We start from the raw sequence: 20,827 nt of genomic DNA on the forward strand, positions 1-20,827 counted from the left end.
TGGTGACTATGAACCTGAGAGTGAGACGCTCCTTGAATTTTGCACCCTAACTTCTTCACTTGCCTCATCGTACTTCTAGCCCTGGGGAAAAAGCCTGGATCCCTGAGTCACTCCATGGAGAGAGCTGGCCTGGACTGTTGGGTCACCTGCAGAAGACGTTGTGTGAGGAAGAACAAACCTTTCTTGTATTAAGCCATTGAGATTTGGGGCCAATTTGTTACCAGCACAAACTATCCTACCCTGCTTCCTGCAAAGGGAGAAAAATAACAAGGAAAACACAATGAACAGAAAAACTAAAATAAGATAGCAAGAGTTGGTGTAACACATCTGCAATCTCAATAAATGTGACTTGGTTAAATTTACTGATAAATAGCAGATACTCAGATGGGGTTGAAAAAAGTATCCAATGTTGAATACAGGAAGATTGAAAACAAAGAAATGGAAAAACATATACTAGCAAAATGCAAAAGAAAGGAAAGGAGTAGGAGCAATATTAGTGTTAGACAAAATATAATACAAGACAATAAAACAAATATTCATATTGATAAAATTCAGATTATTAATATTGAGTCTATTCTATTTCTGGCAATATAATTTCAAAATACTGAAAGTGTTACCCAGCAACACACTTATTCTGACACCATGACACCAACCAATAAGTCCAGAGGCAAGTTGGTGGAATAGAAAGGGTTTATTCATTTTTGCAAGCAAAGATGGAAGATGGCAGACTAGGGTCCTCAAAGCCCACCTTCCCCGAAGAAAAGTCACAGAGCAGCTACACAGGGGAGAGGACATGCAGTCTTGCACCACGTTATCCTAGGAACACAATTTCTTCAGACACCTGTCTCCGAGTGGGTGATAGTTCCCAATAATGTCTCAATTTTCTTCCTCCTTGATCAATGTTCCTGTTTCCAAAAGACTGAACCTGTGTCAGCGACCCTTAACTCTTGATTTTATCTAAGGTGGGAGACAAAAGACAAAGGTTAATAATTCTTTTAGTCAGGTAAAGGTTTTTGCCTATGTGGGTGATGCCCACAAAAGTAGAAACCGTTGGAAATAGAAGTGTTTGTTGAATTTACAGCCATTGTGGGAGATTCGTGTGTCTCTTGCAGAAATAGAAATCTACAGTGTGACGCGTTTTCAATAAGCAGTCCTTGAAGAGCTCCGGGACACACTTACAAGTGTGCTATTTCTCTTCACCTCTTTGACCCCCTCCATGGTGGTGGTTCTTTCTCTGCCTCTGGTCCTGTTACTTCACTCTTAGGTAAAACAAAGTCTCTGGTCACTTCCAGATGCCGACATGGTTTCAATTCTGTAGTGACCAGTGTCCAATCACCTGCAGTAATCAAATGCTGAGCGTGAAATAAAGTTACATCTTGTCCCTTCCCCACCGCTGGGACCTGCTTTGAGGTGATGATCTGGGAGGGACACACCCTGGTGCTGTGGTCCGTTTTCTCTCTTCCCTGGCTTAGCATTTATCCTTTTCCAGCTTGGTAACTGAGGCGTGTGAGCCTGTCAGGGTCTGAGAGCAGGAGGGTTGGTGGGCAGAGAGAAGAAGGAAGGGGAATCCTAGGTGCCTTATATGCCTGGTACTCTCCTAGGTGGGCATCTTGCTCTTAGGGACTGGCAACTATTTGACCCTGACACTGCCTATGGGGCCCTTTTCTGGGTTCTGCACCGCAGTGAGTGCCTCGCATCCTGGCCCTGGTGAAGGCACCCTCATCCTGCACACTGCCTGTGCACTCTTCTCCAGCTTTGCTTCTGTGAGGTCTCTTTGCCTTGAGGTAATTTTTGTGAATAGAATTTAATCCCACACCAGTTCCCTCCCATGTCTTGTCCAGAGGAAATGCTCAAACAAGTCTGGATGGTGGCCTAGCCCATGGCAGCAGATAACTCCAATGTCAGAGCACCAGGAAGCCATGATCTCTTGCTCATAGATTTTGGGGGGCCTTGGTCAAAGATAGGTCCACAGTTGGAGCATAGTGAGTAAGAAATAAACTTTTGTTATGTTAAACTGCTGAGATTTCAGGGTTAATGTGTTACCATAGCTTTGCCTTTAACTAATTAAGGGAAAAAAAGAGGGGGAATAAAGAACAGAAAGCAAAATGTACGTAAAACATGAAATTGGATGGGCTGGTCCCCTCTCTGTCGACTTGAGGTGAGAGGCAGGTAGTGCCCCTCCCTCACGCTGCCCTTGGAGGGAAGCCTCTGCTGGGCAGCAGGAGGAAGCAAAGAAACCCTCTCACAAGCCCTCTTAATTGCCACTCTGTCTTGTTGCACTTTTTATACAAGCAAGAGGTCCACCAGGGAAGGGCTCCAGGAGCAATGATCAGTTCTTAGACGTTATTTTGAACATTTTTTTCTTGGTTTTCTCTCTGAAATCACTTTGTCATCTGATATCTTTTGGGTCTTAGCACTTCTGTTGAAACTTCTCATTTACAATCTTCTTACGTATATAAAAATAATTACGGCTATAAGGGATTTGAATATCCTCTCACATTGGTTTAACCAATATTTGGTAAACCTTAAGTTTAGTTTAATAGACAACAGTATATAAAACTGGGTAACCAACAAAGATCAAATACACATTCCTTAAGGATACATGTGGAACATTCGTAAAAGTTGTCTGCTTATTAGGCTGTGAAGAAAATTGTGATAAATTACAATAGCAAAAAACATATCATTCACTGCCGACTATGCAATAGAATTAAAAATAATCTTAGAAAATGATATCTACTCCCTCATCTATATTGAAAAATTATTCTTCAATGTAGCTCTAAGATTAAAGAAAAAAGAAAAATGGACACTCCTGTGAATTAAAGTCAAAGTGCTATGCAGATGAAAATTTTTGGCTTTAAATACATCTATTAGAAAGTAAGGAAGACTGCAAATAGTCTGAGCTTTCAAGAAATTCTTGAAAAGGAACAAGAAATAAATCCAAAAGAGAGAGAAGAAGTAAATTAATAAAGAGAACAAAAACTGATGACATAGGAAACACAAGAATAAACTGATCAGTTTAAATTGAACTGATCAACAAAAAGTGATTCTTTAAAAAGACCAAAAAAGGAAACAAATCTTTGAAAAGCTTAAAAAAGAAAAAAAAAAGAAAGAGAAGGAACAACATTAGGAAACTGGCTACAGACAAGAAGATTTTAAAAAAAGAACAGTCAGAAAGAAAAAGAAAGGAAGAATCTACTATTTCAATCTCTGAATCAACAAACTGAAAATCTAGATGAAAGAAATGACATTCTGTGGAAATAGGAATTCTCAAAATTGGCTCAAGAAGAGGTGGGAAACATCAGGAGATCAATACGGAAGAAATGGAAAAGGCAGTTATGAATGAAGGGCTACATGTAAATAAAACACCGGGACATTTTTACAAGTAGACATTACTAAGCCTTCAAGGAATAGGGGAAAAAGTGTCTAGATGACTAGGCATCTTGAGTCACCTGGGCCTGAGGCAGTGCTGGGGATGTGGGATTTTCAGTTTTAAAACTGGAAAATCCTAGGACAAGTTGGTCATCCTACATGTTTCATGAATTGTGTAGACAGATTAACATGACTCTGATATCAAAATGGGACAAAGATAGCACAAGAGTACTATGACCCAAATTACGTATTAGCAAACTGAATCCAGGCATTTAAAAAAGAAGTAATTTGGAAAAAAGGAATAGATGAAAATGTTCTTAAATTGATAAAATATATTGCCCACAAATAATAGGAAACATCATGCTTCGTATTGAGAAACATTCAAAGTGTTCTCAGCACAGTGGAGGAACAGACATTATGTTTGCTTAACACTGTGCGGGAGGTGTTGGCCAAGATAATGAGGCTGAAAGTATGCAAATACTGGAGAGGAAGGGACAGAACTGTACTTTGTAGAGAATATTATTGTCCATCATGAAAAGCCAAACATTGATGAACAAACTATTAGAATGCACGAAATAATTCAGCGAGGCGGCTGGGTGGAGTTCCTAATCGCAAATAATAGCAAATTAGAATATATAGAAAAAAAATCTAGAAATAAAATGAAATAGATAGAAAATATATAAATAAAATTAAAAAATATAGAACAAATAATGCTAGTGAGTGCTTCCTACGTGACAGTTCCTGTGCCATGCACTCTTTAATATATGAGGTCTGTTGGGATCCTCCCTTGCCAATGAGGAAACCAAAGGACCAAGTAGCGTACCTTGCACAAATGGTAGAAACAGGACTGGAATCTAAGTATAATTCTAGGGTGTCTTCTTTACATGATAATTTACTTCACGATGGCAACAAATTAAGATATTGGTGGCAGGAACAGTTAACTGTCCCGCCACATCCCCACTCTGTTTTCCATGGTATGGAGTTGTAGCTGGTAAGGGGCCAGCTGCCCACACAATTTCCCAGACTCCCTTACATCCAGATGGGGTCATGGGACTAATTTTGCCAATGAAACCAAGCAGAAATGATGTGTGTCACTTTGGTCCAGGTGACCGAGGGATCGCATGTATCTTCTCTACCCTCTTTTAATCCTTGCACTGGCTGGATTACACCCAAGGGCAATACTAGAGACCTAGTGTTGAAGATGGCAAAGCCTTTCTCAGCCATGGGCCCTAAATGACTATGCAGAATAGAGTCTATTATGCAAGACAAAAAACCAGCTTCACTGTGTTAAGCCACTGAAATATTGGAGTTCTTTGTTGCAGCAGCTAATGTTATCCTAACGCAAATTAACAAGAAATGTCCAAGATTTATATGAAGAAACTTCTAAAAGTTTTTAGAAGAACACATGGGATCTGAATAGATGGATACTGTATTTATGGATGAGACAATGATTACCAAAAAGACGTAACTTTTCCCCTAAATATCTCTAATTTCAATATAATACTTGACTAGACAGTTTTATTATTTATTTGGAAAATTAAACTAAGAAGATAAAACAGAAACATTTTGAAGGACAATAATAAATGGTAGGAACTTCTTCTACCAGACATCAGATATCCAAGCCTGTTAGAAGATTATGATTAAACCAGAAGTGGTAATGGCGCAGAAATTGACAAATAGGTCAATGAAACAGAACAGACAGATCAGAAAGAGACCTGTGTACATATGAGAACTTGGCATATGACTAAGTTAGCATTTTAAATCAGGAAAGAATGGACAAATAGAAAAATGTCAAGACAATTACCTACCCATTTTGAAAAAAAATCACACTAGATAATTTCAAGCTTATACTATTCTCAAAAAGAAAAAAAAGAAACAAACTACAAATTTATATCTTTGGAGTTAGAGAAAATCATAAAGGAAATTTAAAAAATAAGGAAAATGTTCACAAACTTGATAACATTAAAATTAATATATAAGGTATGGCAAGCACACCATAAACAAAGGAGAAAATACTTGCTACATATATAGTAGGCAAATAATTAATACCCAGAATATATTTAAAAAACTCCTAGAAATTTATAAGAAAATGATAACCTAGTAGAAGAAGTCACAAAGGGTGTACACTGGAAATTCACACATAAATGCACAAAAAGACGCCTACCCCACTGATACCTGGAAAAATGCAATTAAAAATAATAAAGGAATGTAACTTCTTGACCATTAGGTTGGAAACAGTTGAAAAAGGTTGCTAATATCAAGTATTGGCCAGAGTGTGGAGAAATAGCTATAATTCTATTTTTGATGGTACAGTTTTAAGGGAGGGCACTTTGACAGTAGTATTAAAATTTAAAAAGCATACACTCTTTGACACAATTCCACCTCTTTTCTATCTACTCTAGGAGTCAGTCCACTTGTATATACAAAGAGTTATATGGGAGGGTTTTCACTCTAGCAATATGGGTCGTGGGAAGACTTGAAAACAACTGTAGTGCTCCGAGCAAAGTGAACTGTGGAGCCCTGTGACGCAATCAAAAGAGTCACGTGGCTCTACATGGGCTGATGTGGAAATAGACGAAGTTCTTAGAGATAAGACATACCAAGTATTAAAAGATAATACTTATAATGCAGTTTATAAAGGGTGAAAAGGAAGGAAACGCACACAGCGGACTTTCCTTTTGGTACATACTTACACCTGCACATAGACGCAGGGAAAGAGCGAGGCGGCTGGGCGTCAGACTCAAGGCAGTGGGACCTGGGCTGGGGGAGATGGACGTGGGGCAGTGGGGCATCTTCCACAACGAGAACATACGCGTGTATTTAATAGTATAATTAAATAATTAAAACAGAAAAAGATGTACATGTCGAGCCTTCAATCCCAGAGATTTTTATTTGGATGGCTTTGGTGGGAATTGGTGTTTTTGGACATCTTCCTGAATGATTCTGAGACCACGGGCTTGAATTGTTGGAGACTGTGTAGTATAATCTTTAATTCAGCTTCTTACGCCTTTTCTATAGTATGTAATTCCTTATTAAAAGAATGACATATGCTCACTTTGGCAGGGCGTGTACTAAAACTGGAAGGATATGGAGATTGGCATGGGCTCTGTGAAGGATGACACACAAATTTGCAAAACATTCTATATTTTTGTTAAGATACCAAATTTTATGTTGTGTGTATTTTACCGAAATTTAAAAAAAAACAGTATAAACCATTTAATTAAAACCATAGAGAAAGATTTCAATTAACTCGACCCTTTGTCACTAACTCAAATGCCACCAGTCTCTGTTTAAATGAACATTGGCTTTTCCTTCGGTCTTCAGAGAATGCTCTAACTTTTCTCACCTGTCGCATATTTAGGTGTGACACGTCTCGGCCTGCCTGTGACGGCCCAGCACACCGAGTTTACGTGTCCCCTGTGCCCTGTTAATGTGCATGGCTTCTGCACACGGCCACTCGGCCCCCATGAGTCTAGGCAGTGTCCGTTCTGAAGAACGCTCTTGCTGATCTCTGGGAAGCCCCATCTGCCCTTGGGTTCCTACTCCATTTCCTGCCTGAGAACAGGGAGGGAGGCTCGGGTCCTGGACCACGCCCGAGTGAAGCGAACCTCATGGAGCACGTTCTTGTGAATGGGAAGCAGCTCCAAAGTTGCTGTAGAAATACTGTTTTTTATTTTGAGGTGCTGCCCTAGACCCTGTTACATGAATTATAGTATAAAACCCTCCCAATTCTGAATTCCGACACATGTCTGACCCCAGGCATTTCAGATGAGAGGGCATTCAGATTGTGGATCTGTGCAAAAAAGCGCTCAGAGTAGTTCCTGGCCTGTAGTAAACATACACAAATAAATTACTATGTCACATTGAGCCTGGCCCAGTGTGGTTGTTTTGCTAGTAACCCAGAAACCTTTGTCACGTTCTGCAACTTTAAGCCCAGGAGAAGCAAGGTGATGCCCCAATTCACCTTGAAACAAGCCTTCCCCGTCTGCTTATCACCTTTGTCTTTTTGGGTTTTCCCATCCCCACCCCCAGCTGGCAAGACAAGGACTCAACGTTGTGCTTATCAGCCGGACACTGGAAAAGCTACAGGCCACTGCCACAGAGATTGGTGAGTGACCCCAAGACATAAGGGAGATGGTCGTGAAGCCCGCCAGCCAAGTCTGCTCCTGTTCTGCCTGTAGACATCCCTTCAGCATCCCTAGTCTTCTGACTAGAGCCTGGGGTGCCAGCCCTCCTGCTAGAGCCCAGTTTACGTTGTGTCAGCTTCAGTTCACCAGTGACTCTGGGCCAGGTGGGGCAGGAGCAGACTCAGACACTAGCAGATCCACTCCCTCCTTTCTCCGGCACCTTCATCTCCAGAATCAGTCCCCTTCACCCAGAGGTTCCCGCTGCCTATTGCTTCTGCCACTCCCTTCAAAAGCGGGATATGTATTTGGGACTTCACTTCCCTGTGTCCATGCTCTGCTCCTTGCAAGAGGGTAAGTGATGGTGCTTACTGTGGCTGTCAGATTTTTAAAAAAGATTTGATCCAGGGCTGCCATGTATGGTTGTGAAGGTTGTACATTGTATAATCCTAGGAGGCAGAATTTATATTATAATGTATGTTATATTATAAGGTTTTATTATTATGATCCACTCTGAAGTGTTCTTAATGATGATCACAATATCCCTCTTTTGGGTATTTTATTTTAATAATTAATTATTTATTTAGTAATTAATAAACTCCTTACCTCAAAGGAATGCACGTTTGATTCTGAAGCCTCAGGAAGACCGTGCAGGCCGTCTGAGGGATGGCCCCGTGTCCCTGGGGAGATTTTGGCTGGGAGATGGAGGTGGGAGGTGCGGGGCTGAGTGATCGTGCTGTGGAGCTCTGTGCCCTTGGACCACTGAATTCTGCTTTTATTCTGGGTCTCGGTATCAGAAGCAACTTTGGCCGGGATTAGGACGTTCTTTAGTGTTTCCTTCACCATGCTGAAATGTGCTTTTTATCATCCTCTTGAAAAGCAGGAAGCGTCTTTAGTCTGAAAACATCCCCCACCCCCCAACTATGCCTCAAGATCGCTTGACCCAGAAATATTGGGTCCACTGCCAAAGCTGAGCAGACAGCAGCTGGCGAAATCTGCCTGTTGCTTTGCGTCCTCCTGAAGGTCCCTGCACAAGGCGACCACAGAGAAGTGTGGAAGGAGCGTTAACCTGGCGGGAACAGCGTGTGGGCGCCCTTGGGCAAGTTAGCTAGCTCCTCCCAGCCTTAGTTTCCTCCTCTGGAAAATGGGGATAATACCTGCTCTGCAAGGCTGTAGAGAGGATTGAACTAAGATATTGTGTATCTAAATGCTTTGTGAACGCTAAAGTGTGGGATGGATAGAAAGCGTTGCTGTGTCTGTGCAGAGGGACCTGACACTGACCAAGCAGAGGCCGCCTCACATTGACAGCACTTAGTCCTGGGGTCTCCACCACCAGCTCGTACCAGAGTTCCCCGGAACACAGCTGAAAACAGGTGGCTGGGCCTGCTTCCAGGGTTTCTGTTTCGCTAGGTCTGGAGGGGAGCCTGAGAGTTTGTTTCTAATAAGTTCCCGGTGGTGCTGATATTGTGTTCTGTGGACCCCAGTTTAAGAACCGCTGCATTAAACCTGTTTTAATGTATATACTCGTCACTATAGTAACTCTTAGAAACGGACAGAAACATCATTCGCAGATCTTTCAGCGCATCCCAGCATTTCTCCAGGGCTGCTTTCTGCTTTGTTTTTAAAAGATTGGCACCTGAGCTAACACCTGTTGCCAATCTTTTTTTTTTCCTTCTTCTTTTTCTCCCCAAAGCCCCCGAGTACATAGTTGTATACTGTAGTTGTGGTCCTGCTGGTTGTGCCATGTGGGACGCCGCCTCAGCATGGCCTGATGAGCGGTGCTAGGTCTGCGCTCAGGATCTGAACCGTGGAAACCCTGGGCTGCCGGAGCGCGCGCAAACTTAACCACTCGGCCATGGGTCAGCCCTTGCTTCTTGTTTCTAATTGGGGTGATGGACTTGTGCTCCTCAATGTCTGCCCAGGTGGTCCAGAAGCATCAGGGGAGCCCCATGGGCAGAGGAGGATTTGGACCCCTGTCATTAAAAAATAACTGTTGTCTCTAATGCAGAGAGGACTACAGGGAGTAGTGTGAAGATTATACAAACAGATTTTACCAAAGATGACATCTATGAGGATATTAAAGAAAAACTTAAAGGCTTAGAAATTGGAATTTTAGGTAAGTAAATTGCAAAATGCACAGCTCCTTGTAATGCATCAGTGAAATAGTTATCTCAGTGACACTTGATTATTCCATGGTGGCTTAAACTTAACCCATGGCTGTATTCTAATCTGTAGAATAAACGGAATGTTAAAGCTCAGTTCTTCAAAAGGCAGACTGGATTCACAAATTTATATATGGCTTTGGAATGTATCAAACCTACATATTTCCACCTTCCCTACCATATTTCCTAATATTAAAATGAATTTTCTTTCACTGAACTGATATTGACAATTGCCAGGAAGGGAGAATCTCAGAAACATTGGCCTAAAGGAATTAGTTTAGCAAACAAATGTTGCTCTGATTGATCTACGAAATAGCAAGTCAGTGCGGTTATTTGAGAATCGACTCTCTAACTCAGAAAAAAGATAATATTCTTTTCTATGATGATTTGTAGACAAGCTATTCTATAACCACACATACAGTACAGTTTTGTATTGTACACAGAGGGAAGTAAGATTCGATTTCTAAACTTCCCACTGAATTTGAAAAATAATTACATTTTTTACTAATAAAAATGTAAAACATATTATTGCAGAAAACCTGGAAATGATAGATGAGCACATAAAAGAAATATGAATTTCTTAAAATCCCAGCAGTCTGAGATGGCATTTTGGTGTATATCCTTCCAGATACATACACACATATTTTCAAAACCAGAATTAAGTTTACATACTGTTTTGTGACACTTTTATAAAACCATACATCACAAATGTTTTCCCATGTCTTTGAAATTCTAAGCAGCCACGGTTTTGAATGACTCCATTGCGTTCCACCATGTGTCTGCACCATGATTCACTTAATGTGCTTCCTATTATTAGACAACAAATTTTTTTCCCTCCAATTTGCTCATTCCTATCGAATCATGTTGCAGTGAACAACCTCATATATGAATCTTTTTGTATGTGTTTCCTTAGGAAAACTTCCCAAGAGAATTCTGGGTTGAATATGAACATTTTTAAGGCTTTCAATAAACATTTGCCACCAGCTCTTCTGACATCTTTTTGTTTTGCTTCTTTCTGTCAGTCAACAATGTTGGAATGCTTCCAGACCTTCTCCCGAGACATTTCCTTAATTCACCGGATGAGATCCAGGTGCGCCTGTGCTTTCTGGGGATGGTTCCTCTCCCCAGGTACTGGGCCCCTGGCTGGACAATCACCAAGGCCTGGGAGGAGTGTGTGTGGCCAAAATCCTGTATTCCAGGTGGCTGTCTGAAGGGCTCCCTTTTTTTTCACTTCAGCACTTGATACACAGTCAAGGGTGCCCCTTTTCATGACCATCTCTAGGACAAGGACCTCTTTCCCCTACTCCAAACATCAAAACTTGCCCACTGTCCCAGTCTTTTGGGGCTCTGCACTCTGCTTTAAAAGGTGGGTAATTCCACCCAACACATTCATGGCTGTGGATGTAAATGGCAGAAGGCCAGCTCTTTGGCTTTCTTTGTCTTCCCAGGTAGTAAGATTGTGAGGGAGTTCCATGATACAAACTCTGTGGTTGGGGGTGTTGTAAGTTCAGCAAGCTTGACTCAGACCCATGGCTGCCGTTGTTGGTCAGGAGTGAATTTGTTATGCAGTTAAGAGTCCTGGAAGGCACTATTTGTTGATCTTCTCCAGGCCCTGACCTTCAAGGTCATGGGGTTATACCACTTCTGAACAGGCTATCATGCCTCCATGCCCGGATCTCGCAGGTATTCCTAGGTCCTATTTAAGTGCCATGTCTACTGGACGGGCATATAATGCCAGATTGCTCAGATATTGCTGTGCATCCTTGCCAAGCTCCCTCTTGGCCACACATCTAACCCCAAGGTCCCTGTTTCTGGCACAGTCTGCGTCTCTCCATTAAGCAGGCTCCATTCTTGCTTCTCTTTCTCTATTTTTGTCTGCATTTGTGCTTGTTTCTGTGACTGTCCCTCTTTCCCTGTCTGTCTGTCTTGGGTGACTCTAGTAGTTTCTTTATCTGGCCTCTGTAGCCCAGAACCTCTGCCTTGTATTGTACAACATTTCACCTTTCTCTTCTCTATGCTGTTGTCTTCTAGAGCCACATATGCTAAATGCTTCCTCTAGCTGCAAATTAACCATCTCCCTTTGAAAAACTGTGTCCATATTCCTCCCTGAATTTTTGAGGAAACTCTCAATTGACTTCTATGCAGGATGGCATTCTTATAGAATCATAGTATGGATGTCAGATGTTTCCCAGTTCTGGTGCATACTTGCTGAACGTCAATTAGGAGCTGAATTTGCAGGCGGAGTGAGTGAGGGTACTGCTCACACACACATTTTGACCCACTTTATAGTTCTTTAGCACTGACTACTTCTCAAGAGAATTTCTTAAATGATCTGGCTGATTTGTGGTTATGATTATTTGTTACAGAGCCTCATCCATTGTAACATCACCTCAGTAGTGAAGGTATGTGATCAATACGTTAACCGCATTAAAATGTCGCAGCTGTTGGAATTTGCAACTCAGGAGCGGCGCTCTCTTCTCTATTGAAGCAGAATTCTTTGAAACTGAACCACACTTGAGTGAGAGGTCATGTAGTGGTCTTTTAACTGTCTTATTCTGTTTTCATCAAGAAAATAGTGATGGATTTATTCTCCCTAGTATCTGAATCCTATTTCTGCATTCAGTTTTGTCACATGTCAGAACGTATTAGGCCTGACAATCCTGAAACTTATTCAGGAGTCCAAGACAGCTTTTTGCTTTTTTCAAATTTAATATCTTCCTCTGATTTTAGTCTTTGTAAATAGAGGAAAGCTTGCTCTGTTTGGAAAAATGACAGAGGGCATGGCTTGGATTTTTCTGAATTTTTTGCTGTTCAATAAATACTTGTTGAATTGAAGTTTAAGTTCATGTCTATTCTGCTCCCAGCTCAGCTACTCGTTATTTGGACAGCATTGGGCAAGTTGTCTAACCCCCTTGAACTTCAGGTTCTTCCTCTGTTGTTAATAGTGTTGGACTGAGTGCCGTCTCAGATGCTATTCAGCACTCAGGCCCTTTGATTAGAGTGAACTGCATAAGCGTTTATAAGGGGACCACCCCAGAGCTAGCCTGTATGGTGTCTTCGCATGAATAAGAGAAAGGCACCCCTCTGGGCAGACAGTTTGGAAAAAGGTACTGCTGAAGAGTGGACACAGCTTGATGCTGCCTGACTTGGTGAGGAGATGATGCTTTTGCATGAACATGTTTCCCTTTCCTCTGAATGGCTAGAGTCCTCCAAATGGCTTGTGGGTGAACGCTGGGCTGTCAGCCCCCACTCATCCCCACATCTGGGCACCTTGCTCAGTACGCAAAATTCACAGCTGCTCATGGCAGCCCTCCTGACCACTCTGGAAGGTCCAGTGGAACCACAGCAATGAGTCAGGTATGAGCCCTGATTTCATGGAGCTGGGACCCTGGCTGGGGAGTGGCGGGAGGCTTGGTCTCATCTGAACAACAGGACAGGCAGTGGAGGCCTGGTTTCCCAGAGGAACGGAGGTTTTATCAACATACGGAAGGGGGACAGATGCTGAGCAGACCAAAATAGAATTATTTTCAAGAGCATAAGTTTGGCTGACAACAATTATTTAGACCAATGGTTGTTTTTTGTAAGCATATTTTATAGTTTGCTGCTCAGATTTTATCGGTACACACATTCTTTTTATTCTGAGAAATCAATGGCTTTTTAAAACCCCCAGCTGACATAATTGTAAGCTTCCTACGTCCAATTGTTGTCTGCAGCCTCACTACTAAAATCTTCCACATTGTTTTACATATTGATTTTTCAGTCTTGGTCCATTTAATCACAGGGTTTCCAGAGTGTATTTGACAACCATCTGACTCCTTTAAGCAGAGAAATGCTTTGATTTCCCAAGAAAAATATTTTATATATTGGTAGACACTGACTTCCCTAAGTAACAAAGAAAACAAATTGAAGGCTAAGTATGCTACGTATGCCAAGTATGACCAGCATCACATAATGATTCCAAAGTACCTGTCTGGAAATAGTAGGGTTCTCTCTCAAGGGCATAGGTGAGAGAATGACTTTGAGGGCAAATGAAAGGTGGGATAAGAGACTAAATATTGGGAGCTTTGAGCCAGGGACCTACAAAGTCCAATATTATCTCTTTAATTGGGATCATTCACCCAAAAATGCTAGTGAGTTTATCTGGGAGACTTTGAGGAATGCTGTCCAACAGCGCTCCAGTCATACCTTTAATGAAGCTGGAGAGTCAAGGAAAGGATGATGCCACAGTCTAGCCCTCATCCTTCTTTTGCCTCCCTCAAATCCAGTGATTCAGGAGGCAGTCCAGTGGGTTCTAGGGATTTTCCAGCCCTACCCCCTCTCCTGCTGCCCAGAGCAGTGAAGACATTACCTGGAGGCTCCTGGGGTTGGGCTTCGGTGGGGTAGCAGGGACCAGAGCCTAGTGAAAAGCTCCCGCAAGGCCCCAGACAACATGGAGAAATAGGCAAGACTTGTCTTCTGGCCCCAGTCTCCTTTATTTCTCTATTTTGCTGACTTCCCCTTCTGTTTGGTTCCTCTCTGTCTCAAACCTGCTCCCATGGTCAGGCCTGATTCCACTCAGTGATACATTCAAGAACATTCAGTCCGTGGGTTTGCCTCTTCCTTAATTCTTAAAATGTGTGCATTGTATTTATGATGTGAAAAATCTCTTTTAATGGGATATTTAAGCTCTAGAGCTGGCAGGGAAAACCTCTTCAGGTGGCAGTAGGTTAAGAGGGGAAAGGGACTTCTCAATGCTGTTGTAATTCCAGACAGACATGTTCTGTCTAGGGAGCTATTTCACAGACCACCTTCAGGCTGCTTGTGTGGCAACTGTTGAACTGAAGAGATGTCGTTCTCCATCTCATACCTTGTATGTGAGATAATCACGGACACTTGTGAGATTTCCTGACCATCCTCTAATTCTACCTCATGGTGTGGTTTCTGATGGCCAGGCTACTTTTGCCTGTCTCTCAAAATGAAGAGTATCTGGGGAACCTCAGTGTTGATCCCACAGCCATAAGCCCATTTCCATAATTTTTCATTGCCCTCATTTTGCAGGAAGACTTTAGCTCCATGGGGAAGAAACCAGAGGCCTCTGAACAGTTTGCCATTTGTCTAGTTGTCTCCTGTGGGTTCCAGCCAGACTCTAGTGTTGCCAGATTACCTCCAATGAGTGTCAGCAAATTTTCAAGGCCATCTGAGAAGATTAAGCTCTTTCTCCAGCTTCCTCTGCACTTGGTTCCCAAGTCCCCCCACCCATTGTTACTTAGTTCATTTGTCAAGGTTTAACTGTGGCTTTCTCTTATAGATGACACAGCTCATTCTGAAACAAATGGAATCAAGGTAAGATCTTTCTTGGAAAAAGCATGGAGCAGCAGGCTGTCCCTGGCTTGGCAGTCAGCTGACTTGGGGACTCGGGGTATGGGGTTCATCCGGCTGCTGCTTTAACAAATGATAAAACTACGAGGAAAGGACATGGTGATTATGGGTGAAAGCATAACTTTCTGGGCCAGGCCAGCTTTGCAAACAGATAAGCATATTTGAAGGTCAAATGTAGCATGTGCTGGAGGGAGGAAGAGAACAGCATTTTTCAGCACACATAGTATTTTAAAAAATTAACTCATGGTGAGCAAGAAAAAGACTTCAGAAGTTGGCCTGAGACCAGGACCATCTCTTTGTTGTTAGGAATTTCAGCTCTTGTCAGAATGAATACTCCAATTTAGTGGTAAAAATCACCACCCCATCAGCATCTCCATTTATTCCATGTTACCAGTCTATTACAACACCCGTTTGAGAGCTGGCTTTTCTCAGGTGGTATTCATTAGAAGCAAGCTGTCAATGGTATTATCTTCCCTGGAGGAAGAAGGGGCTTGTCCTTGCATTCTAATTTGCAGTTTCTTGTTTTGTCCATATTGAACTCTTCTAGTTGGGAAGGATTAAGGATACTGAATTTCAAAAGGATAATTAAGGACCTCAGAGACTTGTGGGGGTGCCTGTGTGAGCAGATGATGGACTGTCAAATTCTGCCAAAGGCAGGATTCTGCATATGACGTCTGTCCTGTTGTGGTCATATTTACGAGTCAGAAGGGACCTCGAGCTCACGTGGTCACATTTGAGAGAGAAGGCTCCCTTCCCCCTGAGCCTCATCTGAACTGAGTTAGCTCTCTGCCTTTTGGTGGCGGATCTTTGTTGTAGCAGAGCCCCTGTTTCCAGCCACAAGTCCTTGATGTCAACCGACTGCCGAGTGACATCACTGTGCAGTGTCATAGGTCATGATGTAGCGGAAGTTCCATTCACGCTTCTCGGCAGCAGAGCACTCAGTGGCCTGGGGAAGCCGAGAGAGGACGGAGTTTTCCCAGCCTTCACATGAGCCTCTGGTTTCTTCCTTTTTGAAAGGTGTGATCAGACAGCAAAGCAATTGAAACTTTGCTTCTATGCCTTTTAGGCAGAAAGGTCTCATCCTGAACATTTCTTCCGGGGTGGCCCTCTTTCCTTGGCCCATATACTCCCTGTATTCGGCTTCCAAGGTGAGTGATAGCATATAGTCCCAGGCCCCTTCTCCTTCTCCCTCTTGTTTTCCTCAGTGGGAATTTCCTGTGGATCACTTGGCAAGCTGATGGACTGATGTGCCTGGGGGTTCTTCTGTGTTTACAGTGGAGCTAGTCAGCAGGCGTCTAGGTGCAAATAAGAAAAAGGCACTGCCCCTGGGCTGATGAAGGCCTGCAGCTGCACAGCTGGCCAAGTGCAGCCCCCGTGGGACTCCAGCCCCCACTCACCTCCTTGCCTGGGAGGTCTTCCTTCCTTCTGTTGTGGAGGCCTAGCCAGGAGTGCGCATGCGCTAGACATGAAAACACATCCTCAGAGGAGGGGCTGCTCTAGACAAGGGAGAGCTTGCCCTGGATAAGGTCACCTATATGCAGTGGCCCTGGGTGTGTGCTTATCGCAAAATGTCTCTTCCTGCTCATTGAGAGAGCTCTTTCCCAGACTGAGAAGTCAAGTCCTAACTCCCATCACGTTGAAGGGCGGCGCGGTAAGGTAGAGCGGCAGGCTCTCCGCGGTGCCTTTGAAGTCCGAGTGTGCTGGCTCAGAAGGAGAAAGGAAGCTCTTTATTCCTCGGGTGTTTCTCCTTCTTGCTCCAGGCTTTTATGCGCACGTTTTCCAAGGCGCTGCAAGCAGAATATAAAGCGAAAGGCATCATAATCCAGGTAAGGTCAACAGTTCTGAGTTTTTAGGAACAGGAACTCTGGATCCCCATTGTGTCGGGGCCACTGCCACCTAGGACTGGGTGCACATGAGTGACCAGGAGGGAGGTGGTCTGGATGATACCACGTGAATTCCTGTAACTATCACGGGTCCGCCTGCTGCTGACCTTGTGGCACCCTGGGTGCTGGAGGAGGAAATGGGGCAGGGTGGGGGGTGCTCAGAAGCACTGTCCACCCTCTTGCTACCTGTTGCTACATCAGGACAGAAATTGGGGTCTTGTCTACCATCCTGTGCTCTCCGATCTAAGTACAGGAAACAGGCTTACATGGGAGAAACTGTGGAGAAGGAACAAAAGAAAACTGGGCTCTGGGTCCATGTTGGGACGAGGGGAGGGGAGCTTCCCCTTGCGGCTGTTCACCTGGGACAGGCCACAAAGAGCCCACATTGTTCTTGCGCAGGCTAGGAAGAAGTGCTCTGCTTCCCCTCACCTCAACGGCAGAATCATCATGGAGATGACTTTGTCTTAACCCAAGAGTTGGGCTGTCAGTGCCATCTGTAGGCTGAACAATATGACATCATGAGGTGTCAGTGATATACATGTGTTTGGTTCAGCAACACAGTTAGAGTTAAGGGCTTCTGGAACCTGGAATAAACAGTTTACAGAGATTTTTTTGTTATTGTTTGGGAAGAAGTTTTACAACATACTATTAGAAATGAAAAAGGCACATCCACAGTTATGTCTTTAAAACTATTGCTGTACAAACTGATTTTCAGTTACAATACCCAGGAGAGAATATCTCCGGTGGGTGTCCTGCATTTTTATTTTCGAAGTCTGGTACCCACGTCCTCAGCCACCCTGTGTGCGTTTGGACCACCTAGTGTTGTGTGGTGAAGGCCTCATCTTGAGTTAGTGCCTAAGTTAAACGAGAAAACAGCCTTTGTGATTCCCAGCTCTACACCAGTTCTATACCATTATCATTTAGGATCCTGAAACTTTTTATAGGAAGAAAAGAGTTGGAGAACGAAGAGATAGTAAAATGGGTGCTAATTTCTCAGGGCTGGGCCGATTGCTCCTGCATTATGGTCTTTATTTTCCATTGTAGGTGCTGACTCCATATGCTGTTTCAACCCCAATGACAAAGTACCTAAAAACCAACATGATAACCAAGACTGCCGATGAGTTTGCTAAAGAATCACTGAATTATGTCACAATTGGAGATGAAACCTGTGGCTGCCTTGTCCATGAAATCTTGGTAATTGATAACTTCTCTTTCCTCAAAGCAAATGAGGACAGACATGCAGGGCCCTAGCAGGGCTTAGCTAGCTGTTCCTCGCTATTGGAACATGCAACCATTCTCTCTCGTGGTAAGAACTGGGTGCCAGAGGGTGTGCTCTGAGTGGTAGCGTAGCCCGTGAAAAGGCATATGTAGAAAGGGGAGAGAAGCTAGAGGCCTGGGGCTCAGTCCACAGATCACCCCAAAGTTAGAAAATCTCACCCTTGGCTGCCTCACCTCCCCCCTCAGAAAGTAAGGAGGCTCCCAGAGCTCTTGGGAAGGGAGACCAGGACACAGGGAGCTTCCCTGGGGGGCTGCTGTCTTCCCTGGCCCTCTGTGCTAGTAAATGTTTAACTATCAGCTCTCCAGGAAAAAAGCAAAACAAAACATGTTGATTTGTAGCATTTGCTGATTTCCATGGTGTAAATTCTCCCCCCATGGCCAATGTTAAACTACCAGTGTGTGGTCACTGCACATGAATTCAAGAGGAATGTGCACAGTCGACTCTCACGAGCAGGTCCAGGCTGGTTCCTGCACACCACAGACTCCACTAAATATGGAAATAAGGTTTGATGGCATATGGCATGAGGAGTTCTTACTATTCTTGGGCTGCTTTCAGAAACAAACAAAAACATGGAACGAAGGTAGACCTGAATACTGTGGGCTGATACTGGAAAGAGACAAGCGTGGCGCCAGGGCCGCTCTGCTTTCAGCATCAGGCGTTCTTTACCTTCCCTCCATATGTCAACCCCCTCCTCTCCCACGGGAATTAGGCCTCTCCCTCTTTCTCTCTCTCCGATGCTGGAAGGATTCATGGTCGAGGCACTAAATCCTCCCAAAGCACTCAGTTACCTCCTGGGACTTACTGAGACTACGGTAAGAGATACCGAATTGTCTCAGATAACGACTTGCTACTCTTACCGTAGGACCTCAACAATGTGCAGAATCACCAAGTGAACTCACACTACAAAGTGGGCAGGCAGAAAGAACATAAGATCTTTATTTTGAATATTGCTGATCTGTTCTCCAGACTGCCACTTGCTGCATGGCAGGAAAACAAAATAATGGAATGTCCAGCAAGTTTAAACTTAATTTGACTTGGTAATCTAAACTGGCCATTTAGGAAATGTGTTCTCTGTCTATTATTTAGAGGAAAATATTCAGTCTTTCTGGGAGTTTCCCTTCTTCCTGCCTCGCTGACCAAGATGACACTGGGGAGAAGAGCCCCATAATGTCCTGCTGATCTGTAGTGTGTGTGGCTGATGTCCCTCATCTATCTGGTGGTTGCTCACCTTGCTGACTTACAGCTGTGGGAAGTGAGGGTGATGACCCTTTCCGTGCTTTTGGCTTGGCCAGTGGACTCCCCACTCGCTCCTGATGGCTACAGACCCCTGAGTCTGCTACCTCCCCCATCTAGCCATAGGCCTGCAGTCCATCTGCAGCTTGGGTTTATACAGGCCCTCTGGCTCTCACCTTCGCATCAGTACCAATGTGGTCCTGAAGGATGCTGGAAACCCAAAATCTCACCCCCTACCTTGCCACGGTGAGATCGTGTTCTGTGGTTGCACTCCAAAAGAGTGGGGGCAATAACTCCTCCTTTTTCCTCAGTGCCACCCTTACTTATCACACTTCCCTATCCTTCACCCCAATCCTCCAGTCCTCCACCCCACAGCCTAAGTCCAGGGGATACACATATCTGGCCATATCTTCCTCTTTCTTCCACTTCCCACCATCTCCGGGGCAGGAAAAAGTACAGGCTTTTTGTCTGCTTCTCCAGTGTCATATCCTGTCCATCTTGGAGTGGTTTAGCTAGCTCCAATGGGTAAGACATCCCCTCGGCCCGCCCCTCAGGAGAACTCTGTGATCTTAGTCCTCCAGGATGTTGATGTCTTAAATGTCTTTTTTTCTAAAAGCATTTAGACTTTTTTTTTACACACATACATACAATGCTTTTTAAGATTGGCCCTGAGCTAACATCTGTTGCCAATCTTCCTCTTGCTTTTTTCCTCCGCAAAGCCCCAGCACATGGTTGTAGATCCTAGTTGTAAGTCCTTCCAGTTCTTCTATGTGGGAAGCCGCCTCAGCACGGCTTGATGGTATGGAGGTCTGCGCCCAGGATCCGAACTCACAAGCCCCAGGGCTGCTGAAGTGGAGCATGCAAACTTAACCATTATGCCACTGGGCAGGGCCCCTAGACAATGTTTTTTTGAGACAATTGCCTGGCCTGCAAGACTGTTGTCTTGCTACATAATCCAATTCTAGATGTCAAAAGCTGATTTTTTTTTTACTTTTCTCTTGATTTCTCATGTAACTAACCTAATCTCTTCTGGCAAAGAGATGCCAAGAACAGACTAGGAAACAGATTTTTTTTTTGTGCCTGGTCAAGCAAAAGAGAAAACAAAGGAATATAATCATTAAAACCATTAAAGCAAATCTGAAGTTTACCTGGATTTAGAAAGATCCTTGAATGGACAGATACGGGTAATCATGTAGAACCAGATGGCAAACAAGCAGCCCTTCCATTACAAAGAGGTGAGGCCAAGACAGCATGACCACCCCCCCAACCCCGGGGAATTTGGGCAGGGACTGAGGGACTGGGGCAGGGATGGAGCTGGTACCTAAGGGTCCATGTGGCACTTGGGGGGGGGGGGGTCATAAGTTACCTCACTTAATCCCCCTAATCATCTTGCGAGACAGGTCATGTGGCCCCTCTTTT

The 20,827-nt window shown here is 43.7% G+C and overlaps 1 protein-coding gene and 1 pseudogene across 1 annotated transcript in view; both read left to right on the top strand.

Annotated features, from left to right (window-relative positions):
• Positions 1–20,827, top strand: part of HSD17B3 (hydroxysteroid 17-beta dehydrogenase 3) — a 39,658-nt gene that overhangs the window by 16,648 nt on the left and 2,183 nt on the right. The window contains exons 3-10 of the mRNA XM_046663878.1: positions 7,402–7,477; positions 9,502–9,609; positions 10,678–10,745; positions 12,022–12,057; positions 14,943–14,977; positions 16,080–16,161; positions 16,774–16,839; positions 17,941–18,090. Of these exons, the coding sequence (XP_046519834.1) occupies positions 7,402–7,477; positions 9,502–9,609; positions 10,678–10,745; positions 12,022–12,057; positions 14,943–14,977; positions 16,080–16,161; positions 16,774–16,839; positions 17,941–18,090 (621 nt within the window). The remainder of the gene's footprint in view (positions 1–7,401; positions 7,478–9,501; positions 9,610–10,677; positions 10,746–12,021; positions 12,058–14,942; positions 14,978–16,079; positions 16,162–16,773; positions 16,840–17,940; positions 18,091–20,827) is intronic.
• Positions 6,419–6,519, top strand: LOC124241424 (uncharacterized; annotated as a pseudogene).

Source organism: Equus quagga, chromosome 6 (genome assembly GCF_021613505.1).
Source record: "Equus quagga isolate Etosha38 chromosome 6, UCLA_HA_Equagga_1.0, whole genome shotgun sequence".
Classification (NCBI taxonomy): domain Eukaryota; kingdom Metazoa; phylum Chordata; class Mammalia; order Perissodactyla; family Equidae; genus Equus; species Equus quagga.